The sequence below is a fragment of the Typopeltis vanoorti genome, chromosome 4, assembly GCF_054136105.1.
Source record: "Typopeltis vanoorti isolate ZY-2024b chromosome 4, IOZ_Tvanoo_1.0, whole genome shotgun sequence".
In the NCBI taxonomy this organism is placed as follows: Eukaryota; Metazoa; Arthropoda; class Arachnida; order Uropygi; family Thelyphonidae; genus Typopeltis; species Typopeltis vanoorti.
The window spans coordinates 30,945,151-30,964,821 of NC_143552.1; the positions used below are offsets into that span (position 1 = coordinate 30,945,151).

Consider the following 19,671-nt stretch of genomic DNA (forward strand, 5'->3'; position numbering starts at 1 on the left):
CTTCCAGTCGTGAACGCGACACACACTATTTTTTCTTTCTTGTTTTGCTATATATATATATATATATATATATATATATATATATATATATATATATATATATATATACACACAGCAACATTTCTTCAGTATCTACTCTCTAAAACTCTAGAGTAACTTATTTTATAATATCCTATCTTTGCAGCGTTTCAACTAAATTTTGTAAAGTTGTTCATATGATAAGATTACAACCAACAAATCTACTTTCCTCATAAAGAGCATTCTGCAAACCAGTCTTGCTCCCTCACTTCAGAATCCTTCCAGCTACTTGCTATTCTCCAAGAAACCTAGGCACTCAAATTTTTGCGTACAGTCTTCCGGACATGACCCTGCCAATGTCTAATAAAGAAGGTCCCCCTAACTTATTTTTGCCACTTTTGGAATGTGTTGTTCTTTACACTTCTATTTCCTGTCCGTCAAAACGCAAAGCTCTACGGCACTTCACTGGCCACTTGCCTTCTCTTATATTTTCTCTTTTGTCAAATATTATCTGCCCATCAGCTAACTCAATAGTTTCTCAGATTGTTATGAGTTATTACAATTTCATCTTAATATGAACAGATTGCATACACACTTCATAATGAATCTTAAAAATTAATTGAAGAAAGGAAAATAAAATATGAAACAGGAAAATGATCTGTGTAGCTCGATGGTGACTCTTTTATAGGATTAGGCTGTCACAAAGAGGACTGTTTTTCTTTAGATTCGATTCTAATCGCCGAAGGAACTTGTTAGGTCGTTTTTTCACCTGGTTGCATGGTTTTGTTTTTCCTTTTAATCCCATAGCTCAGAAAAACCGACCTGGAATACACACTATCTCTGACAAATTACACTTGTTAAGACTTAGGAATACAAGATGGGACTGACCATCTTTTCTTTCGTTATACTACCGTCGACAATTAAAAATGGAGACTTGTTGGCCACAGATTTCCAAAAAGTTAAGGCTAAGAGTTCCTCCTGTCACAGGTGGGAATAAAATGCGTTAGGGGATTTATTTTGCATTTATTCTGAAAGAAATAAGTTATTCTTCATAGATACCTCACTTAAAGGAAAATTGATGTGATTTATTCATGACTCATTTCTCTTTCATGCAGGCTAACTTTGGAGATATCATCTTCCCAGCAAACCTTCAAATTCCTGAGTCAACTGAAATTGGAAAAATCTCCACCCTTCAGCACGGAGTGCGTTCGGGGTCAGTGGCCGTAGTGGACTCGCAGACGTTTGTTGTGCCAGGATTTAATTACGATGGACAAGGACCCGGTAAACCTCGCAGAGTTATTACTAGACCTACAAGACGATATGATAATTAGCCAAACAGAGGACATTGGAATGCTGTGGTGGGAGGAATATTTTCATGCAAATGATATATTCTTTGGAGACATAGCTGCCATTTCCTTGCTTTAAAATATTCCCCTTATACATACGCACACTTAAATCAGAATTAACATTCTTTTAATTATACAAGTGCAAGCATTTAAAATCATTTTAAAGAATTCATATATTTAGAGAATGCCATTTAGTGTAATTTATTACACTGTAATAAACGGTGTAATGAATTATACACTGTCTTTTAGACTGCTTTCATGCAATGTATTCATTGTATATTTTAAGAAAATAATTATAATAGAATTAAGATAATAATCCATAAGTTATATTAGAATTTTGATTCTATCAGAATTATCTCAAGAGATTCGCAGGAGTCTCGAGATAGGGGTATTTCTTTCAATAGGGAAAAATGTAAAATCGTGGTAATTCAGTTAATTTATGCATTGCAATTGACTAAAGTTTCTTTTCGCGTCTTCATTTAAACAGGTAAAAGTCTTCGTCTTAAGCAACACTCAACTGAATTGAAAGTGAAGCGAAATATTAGTACAGATATTAAATGAGTAGTCATTTTGCTGACAAAATTGTGGTTACAAAAGTTTTATCTTTAATAATCCCCCCCCCCCCCTCAATTATAACAGGCTTTGATTTCTGGCTCTTTTTTGTAGACTGGAGAAAGCCATACCATGTTTCGTCAACTGTGTCCATGCATGGCATTGAGCACTATTGTTTCATAACGCTAATGCAATTTGTCATTTAATTAGTCAAGTCAATGAATTGAAAAATCATGCAGTTTGAGAGAAGTTAAGGTTTAGAACTTAATAATCATTATTTTAAGCATTTCAATTACTTTCCTTTAAGAGAATTTATAGAGTAGTGCATTTTCCCTATCATATCATTATAGTAATTCAAAAAAAAAACCGCTTTTTTATATACATAGTATACTTGTATACACTTTTATAAATTTCATTATAAGAATTCAAATTTTAGTTCAAATTCCTCCACTCTGCTGAATATTACGCCAGCTGTGCATCTATATATCCGTAGATGACATTCGTGCTAAAGAATCTAAATCGAATTGAACGACCATTTTCTTAATTTTAAAATCATTCTTATGGCAAACCTCAACTAACAATACAAGAGTAATTATCATTTCGAAAAATGATTACTTGGGCTGAAATTATTGTTAAAGAAATGCCTTTGAATGACAGTTATGAGTGCAAACTCTTCTTTAGACATATGTGTATCCTGTAAAATATGAACCGATGGTTACATTGTGATATTACATAACCATTAACAAGCTCAGCTTTATTAAATTTATAAATATGCTCAACATTTATGGTGATCTAAAACAACTCATTCCGGATGAGATAAAAGCCGAAATTTATTTACTGAAATGTTTGGCAGACAATTTTTCAGATTATTCCTCTTAAAGTTATCGCACAACATCAACTCTTTGGCTTTTTAACATTCTGTTGAGACAAAACAGAACAGATGAACAAAATGTATCGTCCTAATAGCATTCTGTCTTTAGTTGAAAATTTGAAGTCAAAGTGAAGTCAGGCTTAGTGCACGGGAGTAGTCATATTGGAGTTATCATTATCCGATATCTACTTTTGTGGCAAGTTCCAACACACTGTCTACTGAAGACGCTGCAAAACTTGCGACTGTCTTTCTCTCACTAAAGTATGCATTTCAATTACAAATTATTCATTTCCAGTGATTAAAGGATGGCTGTTTCTGTTCACTATTGACAAGTGTTCGTTTATCAAACGGCGAACCACTAGGAACCTCTTACAAGTCTTATTGCGTGACCCCACACACCCAATGGTGCTAGTTAAATTTTATTCATTGCTTTCAATTGACTGAAACCAGTTAATTCAATTACATGTCAGGTATCACAAATGCAACGAACAGTAGCAACACACGAATTTCCAAATATGACAAGAAGCCACTGTCCAGCTACATCATTGAATGCACAATACCAGAACCAATGTCGATATTTCTGAACCAGACGTTAACTGGTCGCGTAGAGGAAGAAAGGTATTTATTCTCGGAAACTCCGGATTCTCTTCCTACAAATTAACCAGAAGAACACACGCAGTTTGCGTCTTCTTAACGTACTTGTCATGACGTTGGATTCATTTTGTCTCCACGGAGGATATTAGCCATCGCTAGTAAATCGAAGATAAGATCTGAGGGTGAATAGTCTCGTGCCGGCGTTTTATCGCTAATAGACCTAATAAACGATAATGTAAGAATTGATTTTCAAAGTAAGACGGCTACTTTTCTTAATAACATTAGCCATGTTTTAATTACAATAACATTTATTTTGATTTTAAGATTGATTTCTAAGATGGGAAAAACTGAACTAAAAGTTCTCTGCTATTAAACTACACATCTAAATACTGTGAGCGAGAGTTATTGATTTAATTTCTAAAAAATTTAATAAAAAACTCCCTCTAACTACTATTAATTTCTAACTATTTTTTCCCTGACATTTCGATTTCAATATCAATCAAACTGCGTAGTTAGTAGTGTTAATTAACATGAGTACAAGATTTCATAAAAATCAAAGCAGCAACGACAGTTATCCACGCAAGCATATCTCGCTAGAGCTCAGCAATGTCAAATTTCATAATTTTTATGTAATTCAATAATAATCAAGTATTGCGAAGAAATATTCGTTTCAGTTTTTTTATTATGCTTTGTTGTAGGTTTGTAACATGGCTGTGCTTAGAAACGCTATTTGTTAATAATAATTCGAAATTCACGAATTATTCAAGAATCTGGCCTTTGTAATGAAACCTGCCGGAAAGTATTTCCGGCAGGTTTCTGTAATATCAATTTTTAATGTGTAGTTGTGTAACATTATGTTTTTAACCGAAGACATTTCAACTTAAGATGTGGTGATCAGTGGAAGGAACGACTCCTAAGAATATACAAAGGATTCTAGATTTTTTTTTTGTAACCTGCATTTATTCGTTACATCCGGGTGATGTGATTGACATGATCAAATTCTGCATATTCTAAGGAGCTTACGTGGCATAGCTAGTAGTATTGATGCCCTGTGGAAAGAACTGAATTTCGTCTACTGAGTAGATCCATTTATAACAGTTTTCAACTGAAGATGAGTTAGCTGATCTTATATGGAGGTTACAGGATTTTCCCTCCAGGAAACTTGGTTTTATTATATTGCAAAGCAAGCCAACCAGCCAGAAAAACGCACGCATTTAAAAAACATAATACCTTGGCCACATAGTATTAATTGTTTTGGCCGCAACTTTAAACAATCTAGCCCTGTATATCTGTTCATGCGGAGAGTTAAAGTGGTGTGTTTTTGAAGAAATTATATCTTACAATGAAGAGCTTCTTAGTAATTATCTTGCCAGTATGTTGGCTGTTTAGTTAATCAAATTACCCTTAATATTCTAATCTCTGTTACCAAGTAATGTACTTTGGTAAAACATCATACTTCCGAATACTCCTGGGTCAAGCTCCTTCAACCGCATCAATTGCCCTAGAGCATCTGCGGGCGACCAGCCATAACGACAGTTTTAATGATCATCATTCGGTCATGGTAGAGTGAATCAGATGAACTATTGTAAACAATAGAATGAACTTCCGGTGTATTTCTGTGCATCTAACACAGTTTTATCCTCCAGACGAATCTCTTTGCGTGATTCTAAAGCTCAGTGTTCTTGTTTTTGCAAACCTTGGACTATTGTGCTTCTCAATAAATTCATTCGGTTCTTCTGGTATATTAATAAGTTCAAGAAGTATTTTCCTTTATTTTTTTTTAAAATTTAACATCGAAGTATGGCCGTCACACTGAGCCATTATATTATAGCCAAATAGGTCCAACTTTACAATACGTTTTTTCTGTCCGGCAGATACTGTTTCTTTCAAATAGAGTATAAGAAGTGTCTCCTTTTCATTAAACAGTTATAGGAGACCTTTTGTTTCCCTCTAGGAGTCATTTAATAGATTACTGCCTCCTTCAGAAAATGTCACGTGCACCTTGCGACGGAGCTCAATTCATTGTGAAAGATGAGTTCGTTTAATTACTTTTTTTTGCACACTTGTTTGATAGTGAAATAATAATTTAATCTAAATTAATTTGATGCGCATCAAACTTCGATTTTATGTAGATCTCTCATTCTCAAGATGCTAGTACTCTGTGAGGAATCAAGGCGTTGCTTCCTTTCCTTAATATCTGAATTTTATTTCATATTTTCCAGCTTCTCTCGTAATCTAAATTGTGGCAGAGGGCGCGATAAACGATTCTAAATGAATATCGTTAAACAAAAGTAGAAAGTAGCAATCGTGATGTGTATGGTTCTAGTAATATTCTATTCATATTTCATTTTATAGCTGAATAATTATGTGAATAACTTTGGTTTTTCATTATTTCTGGCATTTTAAAGACACATGAAACATCGTGTTTCTTTTTATTAGGATTTGTATATTTGCATATAATTCTCCTAATGCTTTTGGAACACAAACCACAGACTAATTCCCGAAGAATAAACGTGTAAATATCGCTCTGAATTTAAAATACCTTGCTGAATTTATGAAACCATTAACTAAGTTTTGCATTAGGCAAAGCATATACAGTATCCCATCATTCGTGGATAGTCTCATTTTTGTGCAACGTTAACTGCACGGAATTAAATCAGAGGAACAAGTATTTAAAGAAATTTCAGACTTTTTAGACAAGACGGTAGGATGTAATTAAAGTGTACGTTGAAATTCCAGTGCACATTTAAAAGTACTGTTACATTTTTAAATGTGATTCATTTTGAAGAGGTCTCTTACATCTTATTTGAATGCGTTAATTTCGATTACTTATTCTTATACATGAATCTGATATTTTATGAGTCATATCAAGGCGAATAAAAACAGCGTTCGACCACCGTTCCCATAACTTTGATTTTCAAAATTAATATTTAAAAAAAAAATTCTTTTCGAAAACTTCGCCATTCTGTTTTGCTATTAGCTTACCCGAATAATTGGTTTTCAGGCAATTACGAAAAACTAAGGAGCTGACGACGAGTAAACTGAAGTTAGGATATGGCGAAGAGTAGTTTGTTCTCGATCGATATATCCATAAAACATGAATATCCTTTTGAATGGGATTGGAATCTGCAGTTTGCAATTTCAGATATTTTCGACAACAATTTCCTTAAGTTCCCTCATTTATTAAAAACATACGGTGAAGATGTATTGTGTTTATAGAAACTCATTTTGAAACAAAACTACCATACGTCTTTAAAATTTGGTAATAGCATTATTTAATAGGTGAAATACGCATATAACTGTACGTATTTCACATAATTTCTAAAACTCATTTCGATAGTAATGGTATCATTCTTTGTTGGTATGAATCGTATCAAATTCAAATACTGTACGTATTTGAATAGTGGCAATATTTAAGTACAATAGATAAGAATATCGGTGCCATTATAGTTTTATAATTCTTTGACGTAACCTTTACGCGTAATCAATATTTATATTCCAAAAAGAATAACATTTCATTGAATTCAACCACATGTTACTAATTTGCACACACACCTTGAATTCATTAAATACTTTCCACCATGACGCCCCTTTTTAGATTTTCTAACTGGATAATTTAGAGTGGAGAATATCACAAACCAGTCGCTTCCCTTCTCCCCCCTCACACATTACCAAATTGTAGCGTGCAGCAATTTGTACGCAGTCGGGCATGGCACGTGAGTAACACAAATCGCGATGTTTATCTGTAATTGTGTTCATACTGCATGTAGGAACTATCAGAAAGTAGAAAGCAGCTTCCATGTGAACCGAAGAAAAATATTTGGAACCAGCTTAGTGACCTTCCTCGCCAAGTCGACATGCTTCAAATGTTGCTGAAAACTCTACAGTTTATTTTAAAGATATTTTAAAAAAAGTTCTACAGCTTCTCAAGGTAAGTGTGGACCCGATTTGCAAAGACTACATGCGTAGTCCATTATTATATTTCAGCTAACACAAAACAGGAAAGAGAGAAAGAATGTGTAATTTGTATGAATTTGAGGTTTTATCAGAAATAAGAAGCAACCGAGTCAGGAAAATTGAAAGACAATTTTTAAGGATTCTGAGATTTTAAATTCCTCGTGTTTATTTACTTTACATTTTATATCGCTTCTGTGTGTATGTGTGTGTGTGAGAGAGAGAGAGTGTGCGTCTTCAGTTGGTATATAATTTTCAACTCATGTGATATCATCACGTGAAGAAGCCTGAGGTGAAGGTGACTCGAAAAAAGTACTGTTTGGTTCTTAACCCGCGTGTGGTACTAAAATGCTCCGATGTGAAATCTTTTTGCGGGAGATAAACAAATATGATAAAATATAAATTTGATAATATGGGAGATTGGAGTCTCAAGTTCTATGGTAATGACAAAGGACCAAAGACTTGAAACATTATTTGAAAATGAAACATTAAGTTGGTGCCACCGTTTGATCCTCAAAATCCAATCTGCTCACAACCGTAAAGCGGTCCTTCATGATCATGGGCAGATTGGATTTCGATGGCTGTAAATGCAAAGATGATAGTTATACTGTCAGGTTACTTAGGATTAATTTTTTTTGGGAAAAAATGAATTAAGTTTTTAGTATATAATATTTTAATACTACTTTTGTTTAACAGTATGAATATTGCTTAACCAGTTTTTCGTTGGGAAAGTGTTTTTGTGAAAGGTGAGTGACTGAGAAGCGACATGCTATTAGAGAAATATTTTGGTCAACACGTGGCCCCCACTACTACTACTACCATCACCATCTGATACGTGATAGGAAAGTACTCACCTCTTCTGCAAATCGAACTTAGTATTTACTGAGAAGTTTTCAGTTCTAGCTTAAAGAGCTGCTATTTGTTTATACAACAAGCAGGTGAAATAACTCATTTTTAAAACGCCCTCCCTTACACTGATGAACCAGTTCTCGGCGATGAAATGCTTTTTTTTTTTGTATTTACATAAAGAAACTGATTCTCCCATGTTTTGGGGATATCGAGATTTTTTTTCCCAGAAGAAATGTTCTGTCTTAAAAAAATCCCGTATTAATTGAAGCTAAAACCAAACGGAAATCTCCACAATACCAGAGCAAAAATACTTCGTTCTTGATTCACTAAAGATGTTCCGGGAGATAAAATGCGAGCAAGTGCTTATTTCACTCTCCTGTAGTTCTGATACTAGTTGAATATACTTCACAGAATCATTTATATAAGTCTCGATGGTATTGTTGGATTCACTTGCCAGATACCTTCCTATTTAAAGATACCGATGTTCCAAGGCTTTGAAATCCAGATTCTCATCTCCCTGCGACTGGGTTCCAAGTATTTTTCTTAGCATCTAAAGTGAAATTTTAGTTTCTAATGCTTCAGACTGCCCTTAACAATCATTCTACGCTGAAACCTCTTACAGGAGGCCAATTGTACTCCCATGTTTATGGGTAACATTCGCTGCACGCTTTCAGGGCAGTTTGTCTGTTTGTATCAGGGAAACGTACTGTGATCTTCATATCAAACTAACTCGTCTTTCGCAATTTAGAAGAATATTCTTCACATCGGCAATGCGAATCGAGTCAGATCCTTTTCCAATCAAATGCCATATCTCGTCATCCTTTCAACTAAGGCACTATTATAAGATTGCAGACTGAACGATTGGTACAGTCCCACTTCAGCACTGTTATATCAAAACAATAATCAGCATAATATAAGTACAGTTGAGATACAGTAACTCCCCCCCCCCACTAATCTCAAAACCGGTTTGAGACAATTTTGGAAATGAATGCATTGAGAGTATCAGCACCGACACTCCAGATGAGCTTGGAGACTCAAATGTTAAGTTTCGAACTTGTTCTTGGTGACAGACTCCACTTATTTTTCTACATTTAATTCTGAAGGACCCAAAGGCACACAGGAACAGAACTTTCGATTTGAAGATTATGAGGAGAAATTTCGAAAGGAAGTACTTTCCAATTTATTAAAATGGAGAAAGAACGTTGTCCAATATTGTTTAAATTTTGAATCATCAGTTGAATTATTTTTTTTGGACTGCTGAGAAATATTTTAAGAATATTCCTGTTTTAAAAATGCTTTCTGCGCATGTCTTAATGTGAAAGCCTTCTCCTATTTGTAATACTTTCAACTATCTTCTTGTGTTCCCCGCAATGCAATATGTTTTAGTTGATCAGTCACTAAAAAACAAATTTATAAAATCAGTTCTAAATGTTGCATTTGTTACCTTTCTCTACTAAACAAAAGATAGCTTTTGCATAAAAAATCTGATCGTCTATGTTATTTGGGTGGAAGGTTAAAAATGTTTGCTACTACTTCCGGCGCTCTGTGCATGCTACGGCTATTCATGAAATGAAAGAAATAAGCTATTCAGTCCATTAAAAGTTCAAACACTGAACTTTGTTTCTAAAAATTACAAAAAAAGCATGAGAAAAATTTCTGCCACAAAATATTCGTTGCACAGTGAGTGATTATTTAGAAATAACTCGGAGTTGTGTAAAGCCTTCAGTTTATTGAGGTCATCATATCTCATATTTAGGATCATCTTTCAAAACCTGAAACTAAAACCAGAAAATCCAATCAGTCGTAAAACCACTTCATATGCATAACTGCGTTGGAGTAATGCGAAAATCAAACACGCTATATGTCTAGGAAACATTTCTGACTTGATATCAACTCCACACAAGAGAACTCAAATCCTACAACGGAATTTTGCCATATATTCGAGTAAGTGGTTAAAGAAAATGAAGTAATCTGCAAATATTTGTTGAAGAGTTCGTGGTTGTATTCGTTGAGAAAAACGGTAGGTGGAAGACGGTTCTAAAGGATAGAGGTAGATGGAATGAAAGAAGATGAAGTTCAATAAAGCTTGAGCAGAAGTATGTGTTTGGATGTTGATTGGTAGCTGCTCATCTTATATGGTTAGAGGAAAACGAAGAAACGAAGAAATTGTGGCAGCTGATTCGGTGGAGAGAGAGAGAGTGAGTGAAGTAATCTGTTAAGTGGCTTTCTGTCTTCTGGATATAATAAACTACTCTTGAAGATTTTGGGCGCACAATGCTAAATGTGAGAACAGAATTCTAAGGATATGCGGACTGCGGATATGTAGTGATTTTGACGAAAAAACAATACCAAGTTTTATGGAGGATGAGGAAGTTACAGATGCCATGTGTTTCTGTTGGAAAAGTTGAATGTAAAAGACAAACCAAAAGGAAGAAAATGATCTTGACTAGTTATCGAAATATCAAAAATCAGGCAAGTGTAAAGCAAGATATTTCTTTCTTGAAATAAAACAGGATTGTGTTTTGATAGCATTGAAATAAATTTGCTAGAGTATCTTCATAACATTTGAGAATACTGAATAGATCAATGTTTAAGACATGGCTCAAGAAGATCTTTAAGTTTGAATCATCTTAGCACTAAAAGAGTTCTCGAATGATGGAATAGACAAGATTGGATGGGCGCATCGTTAGTCCCTCGTGTATGAGGCACTAAAGAAGACGTTTAAGTTGAGTATTGAATCAAGTGTTGTGTGTTCGTGTATGTATAACATCCTCTGTAAGTAGTATTATTGCGGATTTGCAGTGCTGGTTGTGTATAATCACTTTTCCTCGAATTCGCAATTCCGGCTTTGTGATCATCCAGTGGAATAAAAAAAAAATAACAGAATTACCAATTTTTAGATCTTAAATAAACATGAGTAAAATCCCATCCATCTATTTTAATAGATTTTTCCCCTTTCTATGAACATTCCATGACACAAAATGTTACTTTCTCTGGCGTGTGATCACCTGTTTTCTGTCGCTTAGAACAAACCCCTCAGAAAGTGAGGCACGGAACTAGAATGATGCCCCACAGGTAGCGCATGCGATGTCACGGGTGTTGAACTCTGACAACACGCAGTTGAATACTTCTGTAGTCGATATTAACGGTGCGTAACAATTAAGTGGTGAAGAGGGTCATTGGCATACGTAACATCGCTTCTTTCGCCTTACAGGTTTTCAGTCAAAGGGCATTTGGTCTATATTCAGTTTTCACGATATCCTCCCCACTTCTCTTTACAGATTTAGGACACATGGATTGTTTCTGTCTGGAAGTTATGCTGGTCTTCCTTTTCGTCTACTTATTATCTTGCTCGGTATTCTTCTTGAGTAGACCGCAACGTGATCTTCCTATGTGCATTTTTATACTGCTTTCATTACTAGTGCTTAATAATTTCTTTTAGAATGTCTTTATTTAGTTCAGTCTTGGATAACCTGTTTCTCTTCCTTACGCAATTTCATTTGTTCTGCACCACACTCTCCTGTTCAGGCCCAGTGCCTGGACAAATGAAAAAATAAAATCTGTCACCTCGAATTTCAGGGTTTTACGTCACTGTGTTTATGCCACCAAAGAAGATTTAAACAGAGCTTTTATTATAAGCATTTATTTATCTTCTTTGGTGGAGAGAGAGGCGGAGTTGAAATTTAAAGGATTTCAACAAGACACTGGTATAACAATTGGAAGTAATGGGTCAAAAAAAAAAGGCTACTGTACTCCATTAAGTCACATACTTTTGTATAAAAAACCTCATTAATATTGACTCTGTGATTAATCATAATAAATGTCTGTACTTTTAAAGCATTCAAGTACACGAGACATAGTGATTGCAGCATATGTGAGAAGTGTGCATATGCATACTTCAAATAAAAGTTACGAGCCAAACTTCGATAAAAAATCACAAACCTAAATAAATACATAAAAAAAAAAGTAAAAGAGCTCTAAAAGGCTACAAATTTACCACCCACAAAATATTTTGGAAATGACCGAATGCTTCAGTTACTGATAACGCATTGAACGTTAATAATTCTTTAGTAGACATGCTTTCTTACTGTTTTGCACTGTGCTAATTTGTGTTTACTTCCTTCTCCCCGGCTAGTGAATACCCGTACATGCATGTTTTGAAATCCAAATAACGTGCAGTTTGATGTAGTAATTTTTTTCTATAATAATCAAAGCATTCATGCATCAGTCAGTTGATTTCAGTTAGCCAAAGCTCGCCAATATAGCACATGCGATTCTTATATTAATCATAAATAGAGTCTGAGAAAGTTTTGCTTCCAGCCTGAATTCTTTCTCTTTACAGAAAAATTTCCATGAGATCTCCCGAGACAGACATTCTACTTTCGATATGAAAACAAGATAAGTCTTGTTTCATTTGAAAGCAAGCTCCTTGAAAATAAGTTGAATTTCAGTAGTTGGAAAATATCAAGTGTTTAGTAAAATAAGATTCAAATTATTATTTCTAGTGAAGGTAAACAGGTTCTCACGCAAATGACTTGTAAACAGAGAAAATTCGCATGCTCAGAAATTTTGGACTTTCTGTCCAGACGAAAATTGAGACAATCCTAATACTAACGCCCATGTGCAGGTGATTTTCGGAGCAATCTCTAGAAATAAAAATTCTTAGCATGTAAAGGTAGCACAAATGCTCTTTCGTTGGAAAGATGTAGGTTAAGATTCTACGAGGATGAATATTTTCTGGATTTTTTTTCAATCGAACCTAGTTTAATCCGTCGCAAATCGATTCTTCCCTCCCAAACTAGCATTTCCTTCAACACAGAAACCATCCGCTTAACGAATACATTGACACAACTGTCAAAGCAATTCAATATCCAGTAGTAGTCTAACACGATCCTAAAACTTACAAAAAAAAAAAAAAACTCGTTCAAGAAAATATTTTTAACGAACTTCTTTCAAACAACAAGCGTCATGCTTTATATCAGTGGTAAAAGAAAGTCACTGAGATTGGTATCACAAACGGATCTGAACCACAGTTATTTCAAGAGTCGACTTTGGAAATTTAAATCATTCCAAAGAAAAATTCAGCTATTGCCATAACTATCTTGAAAACGGTATGGCATCTGGAAAACTATTCGTATGATTGATAACAAATTGCTCCTAATCCAAATAAAGAGCATCACCTAATCAACAACTAATCCTCAGTTAACTCTAAAAAAAAAAAAAAAAAAAAAAAAGCTCTTCTAAAATTATTCCAAAAATGAATAGCATTTTTGGAATAATTTTGTTGAAACGCTTGATGACACGTGACTAAATAGTTTCCTGATGAACTATCGATGTAAGAATGGCCAGAAGATTAGTGAATATTTCAGAACTTTGGGATAGAAATAGCCATCACGAAAGGCAGCCAGAGTAGTGAGACTGTATTTAAATCTCATCTGATAAATGCAATATATTACAGGAGGTCTTCAAGTGAGGAATTTCTTCTAGGTGACAACAAATCTTTTTTTTTTAATTTATCTGAACCAAGTTATTCTCAGAAAATTCCTTATTCTAGTCACAAATCTACTGTTCCAAGGCTCTAGTCGAACTATTTCAAAACTCTTCATGTCTGAATTGCATGTATGATAAATAACACTTTTTTTCACCACATGATTTGCAAATAGATTTTTTTTCCATTTAAGGGATTGAGTTAAGCAATTTCTAAAGCCTCTCTTACTGGGATTACTCATCTCCTGTTTTCATCCCATCTTCATTTGTTTACTGTAATTATTAAAGCACGAAAGGAGTAATTTGGTTTGAACAGAGCAAAAAAAGCTTTAAAAATCAACAATCCCCCTTACCATCTTACTTCCATTAGATCAACATACAGGAAAATGCTTCTAACCTTTTCAAACTATAATCGCATTGGAGTTCTCAATTTCGCAGATAACGCACAATTTCATATATCGACTTTCATATCTCTAGCTTTGTACATAAGCCGCCCTATCCTATCAATGTAAGATGAATAGCAAAGCATCTACTTCAGAGCTTTCTGTTTTAAATTATGGATTTTTACCTGGCTTTTATACTGTAGTATATTTCCAAAATAAATAAGTTACGATGTCTTCAAAAACGGACTTTGATAGATTCATTGAAGAATATATTCCTAACAAAACTTCAGTTTTTTTAGTAATTCATTTAATCATTATGACAATCCCATAATGATTGCGGAGTATTTTTAGCTCGTATTAATAATTCTATTTACTTCATTAAAATCTTAATAAAAATACTGTTGTTTCATTAGTACGTTTAGACGATATATCACAATATTCTCTTACTGAATTTTAAGTTTTTTTTAAATATTTCCTGGAAGAAGTTGAGATTCGATCGGTCAAAAAATAATGTCCAAACGCGTTACCAGAAATCCAGTGTTTGGATGCCATACTGTTTGGATAATGATGAATTTAGTATAACTGTGAAGGATGAAGAATTCATTTTTTCATGAAACTTTGCAAGTCGACACAAATGTAACAAGTCCTTTTTGTATAAAATAGTAAAGCCTATTTAGAGTTGTGAATGCAAGGTTTGAAACGTTAGAGAAGGTACAGGAGAGTGTATCCCCCCCCCCCATAATAATGTGTACGATTGACTACTCATCCGAGAATTGATTCAAATATTGCAGGTCACAGATCCAACAAAGGGAACCGTTTGACAGATGACGCTCTCCAAGTGTGAAATAATTAGTCAAAAACGTTTATGAATGGTTTAGTAAACGTATTTTAAGAGCTACGTGTGATCTTGTTTTTTTTAGCAAAAAGAAAAAAAATGAACACAGTGCGCATTTTTACTTATACAAATAGATACAAACCATCTATTTGTATAAGCTGGAATGAGTTATTTTGTCGTGAGTGATAGATACTATTCAGTAAATTCAGTGGCCTTCTAAGCAGATATCCATAGGTATAATTATTGGGATGAAACAAAGCATTCACAGTTAAATCATACGGGTATAGGAAAGATTTCCTATACCCGTATGAAACAGGCCCGAAGAACATATACGAATAAGATACATAGTGCACTGGCTTTCATATCTTTTAGATGCTTCAGCAGGAATTTCAAACAATTAATGGATAAAACTAAGTTGGAACTCCTGTAGTTGAAAAAAAAATGACAAAATATCCAGTGATAATTTTATCACAAATCTTTTACAAGTATAATCGAGGCAACTTAATTTCAATTTCATCTATGCGTTTGTGAGAGAAGATACATTTTATTTTCCAAAACTCGCAATGCGTCCAAAATAACTAGGGTTAATTTACGTTTAAATGTTCAAATATAATTCCACGAGTTTTTAAAATTAAGTTAATTTGCAAGAATTATTTCTGTTGGTAACACTGGCAAGAAAGTGGGTGCGAAATGCCGGCGAAATGATTATAATAACGCTTGTGGAAAACCTGATGTCACAAAGACTCAGTTGCAGAAATGGTACTGAAGAGCATACTAATAAAAACATCCCTTTTCGAGTTTTCATTTAATAAGAATCCTTCCTTCCTTGATATAAAATATCAGAAAGTAAACAAAATGCCGAAAGAATTCAGCTTCTGTTGATTTTCTTTATGAAATGTAGAAGATATTCCGCCTTGGTTTTAATCATTACCTCATAAACTTTGAATCGTATTAAGTGCGATTTCTGTCTCTTCATGAACAGAGACGTTCATGATTCTAGGAGGATCACTTGCTCCTTTCCTAGTTATAGTTTTATTATGGGATGAAGTGCATCATATAAGCTAGGTGACTAATTTAAATGTTAATGAGTCTTTTTTATAGCTACTTTTCCTTTTTTTAATAGTTTTTTTTATTGCAACATGCTTTTTTGATTCGATGCAAGTAACACTTGGGAGGTCAGGTGGATCGGTCGCTCTTTGAAATTTTATTGTGATTATCCCAATTGTTACGAAGTGTTGGTTAGAATATTCTTAAATTGGGTGATTAATGTCATAGTGTGCATACATAAAGTAACTTTAAATAATATTCAGATGCTGAATGTAAAAGAATTTAATTAAGTGAATGCAGTTTGGAAATTCGAATCTATTTTTTCGCTAAAGTAGAAATTTTCCTACGTCAATGTCATTATAGCTGAACATTAGAGTAGATTTCCCTCCACTCTCACGTGGTGCAACAGCTAACTAGCAAATAAGCATCACTGTAAGTAATGATTCGAATCTTGAGCCGAGAAGGATATACGTATGTGATGCAGATTATGTCCATGAGCTGATACGAATATAAGTTGGAAGTTCAAAAATAAATATTAAAGTGCAAAACAGATGGAGGTGTCCAACTACATTTCCATCTTAATTCCAGATCATGCATAAGTGTAAGAGGGCATCATTCACGCTTCTCCAGTCATGCAGGATCTATGCCTCTCGTGTACTTTACCGAGCAGTAGCATTAGAATACTTCTAAAATGAGTGTTTTGGATGAGTGTAAAATGAAAACTATTGCTGTGCATGAAGAGAAACTGACAGGAATAAAATTTAATGAAAATGTCCTAAAAGCAATTAATGTACTTAAAAACTGAATGAGCAAGCTCGTCTTACCGTTTTATTTCAAGAAACATAAAACATTTAATAGCTTAAGAGTTATTTCTGTAACTTGTGCTTAATTTCTTTTATTCAGCGGCGTATTGGTGGGTCTCGAGTGGAGCACGTCAAAACGGCAAAGGACTGCGCTTAGCTGACGAGAACGGAAGGTAAGTAGCGAAGTTCTTTTAAGAGATAGTTATGCAATAAAAATTCTTAGCAATATACGCTTATCCTACCAAATGCACAGGAAATGTGCCGATTTAAGAAAACGTTTCATTATTCAGAGAATAATGACATGTTATCTTGTCATTTTTCATAAATGTTTCAATGACTTTCTCTGCTCCATTCTCCCTTCTAGAGAATTCCACTAATCATGAGAGCCATGTTAGACGTTCTCTAATTATAATGTCCACCTCATGTCCCAGATGTGTCTGGTTCACGTTGGACTCTGTGATCACCACCGAATGTGTCCATATAATTCGGAAGAATTACTCAGTGGATAAAGGCCACTTAATATATGGTGAGATAACGAAATGATTAAACCAGCATTGGCCTAAAACTTGGAAGAGATAAACTCTTGGTAATCCAATTGCAAAATGTAAAGTGGAGCTTTCTTTAGGACGTTACAGTACTCCAATGACAAGCCTGATTATAAGACATTGCCCATTTTCTGGTCAATGTCTCACCTATACTCATCTATACAGAAACATGAGTGAAAATGAACTGCAGTGCCACCTTGGTAATTTTTGCATATGATCAATCGGTAAAAATATACATCACGGTGTGGGCAAGTGATTACTGAGCTTGAAGAAATCGGACGTTTATTTTTGAACAGCTGGAAGGTGTAACCCGTAGGGAAAATGGTATAACTCATCTATACAGAAACATGAAAAAAGTACAGATACTTCAAACTCCAATTTGGCATTTCGTATTTAATTTTAAAGATTTAGCTTGATTTATTTAAGAATGCAAAATTTATCGAATGAAGAAGAAGGATAGAGTATATTGTCATCAGCCAAATTATATCGTCAACTTTGGACATATTCGACGCCTCGCGCTAATTTGTTTAGGCTATTAGGTAAATGCAGTACATTTTTTTTTTCTCTCTCTCTCTCCCCCTCCCTGTCCAAATTTCTTAAACTTTTAACTCCTATTATTCCCAAACGGAGGAGATGGAGGTCCTCGAGCTCCATCTCCCTAATTAATGATTTAAAGATCGAATGGCAGCGGATCTCTCCTGAAATGCACTTGAAAATATCAATGAAACAAGGGCTTTAGAGGTGAAATTATGGAATAAAGGTGCCTGTAGCCCTAACTGTAACAAGTATATATTGTGTCTAAAATAGTGAGTTGACAGTTGATTTGAACTTCTAGATTAAAAATATCGACCGACTGGGATGATGAATGGCCTAAAAAAAGGTTCCTGTAGTCCGCAACTAGAATCGAATCTATAGCAGTCTTTAGCTGCTAAAGCTAGTTTGGGAATAGTTTGTAATTGATAGCTTTTTTACGTACACCCTTAAAGCACCATGTGGACATTCCGTACTGATTTTCGAAATCCGATTTAGGGACCTACAGAATTTTGTTTGGTAGTCTGTTTCCGTCAATCAGGCAGTATATACGATACAAAAATGTATCGTATAGGTGTTTGGACTCATTGAAGTTTGATGTTCAAGTTTTTCCTACTTGATTCCCTCCGTCTGTGAAATGTTTCAGGATGTAATATAAATCCCACTTGTATTGACCATTTTCATGTATTTCAGCTATCCTGCTGCTGCCCTTTTATTCATTAGAACGAAATGGAGTGAAATCGTTTTAGAATAGGGACAGCAAGAAAGAACACGTAAAAATATCGAATTGGCCTTCATATATACAAACCATTGTGATAGTCAAACAGCAATACTTTTGCTCTCGGAGGTATCTGAATGCTCTCAAGACCATTCAGGTATAAAATTCATTGCAACCGTTCAGTTAAGTAATTTCGGAACGATCTCGCTCCTCAATCACTATCAAATAAAAATTGAAATTGCGTTATAACGAATTTGTTTCTTAGCTTTTACTGCTTATTCTAGAAACCAGTGTTTCTAGTAGGATTCGTAATTTTAGTCAGATTAATAGAAGATATTTTTCAGCGTCGTAATAGATGTAAGCTTAACCCATTACTATCTTTTATTTCCGACATAATGCTATAAAGCCTGCAAAGGAATACGTTTTTTAAACAGCGCTTTATATTTGTATGTTTAATGATTTTTTTCTAGAGTTATGAAAATTCCATCTGGATGACAAGTTGGTTTCTTTTCTTCGCAGCTACGCTCCGTTGAAGAGATACGTCGGAAAAACGGTGATCATCTCTCTCCCAGACGACAAAACTATTTACGACTTTGATTGGTTGGGGGTTTGGTGCGAGGAATATAGTGTGGACTTTGGGCACGTGCGCATTCCCCAAGACATCAGAGTTCCGCCATCAGCAGTCCATTTGATAGTGAAAGAAAAAGAAAAAGAGGTAATTCAATAGACCCTTTAGATTCTGTATTGAGTGTTGTTTTACTGATCTTCACCGCATTGCTTCAGAAACTTGCATAACAGAAATGCGTATTGTTCGTCTTTGGGATTCCATTACACAAACACCAAACCATTAATCGAAAAGATAATGTTGTAATGATTCTTATTGTCAGGATTTTTTTTATAGTCTGGTCACACCCAGGATCCATAGTTTACTTATCATGCTACTACTATGAGCATGGTAGATTCAAAATAATCAAAGTATCCATTACGAAACTAAACGTAAAACTTATTCATGCACTTCATCCTCGAAAATAAGCGGTGGTGTTGAAACTCCACGCGATTTAAATTCATCTACCACTAAGACCTAATCCCCTTTAGACGCGAAGAGCCTTTCAACTCAAAGTGAGTCAGTCTTATAAGT

The 19,671-nt window shown here is 34.5% G+C and overlaps 1 protein-coding gene across 1 annotated transcript in view; it reads left to right on the forward strand.

The window, feature by feature from the left end:
• Positions 1-19,671, forward strand: part of LOC150107198 (protein Skeletor, isoforms B/C-like) — a 62,488-nt gene that overhangs the window by 24,452 nt on the left and 18,365 nt on the right. The window contains exons 4-6 of the mRNA XM_090391681.1: positions 1,134-1,299; positions 16,840-16,912; positions 19,053-19,248. Coding sequence (XP_090247807.1) covers positions 1,134-1,299; positions 16,840-16,912; positions 19,053-19,248 — 435 coding nt within the window. The remainder of the gene's footprint in view (positions 1-1,133; positions 1,300-16,839; positions 16,913-19,052; positions 19,249-19,671) is intronic.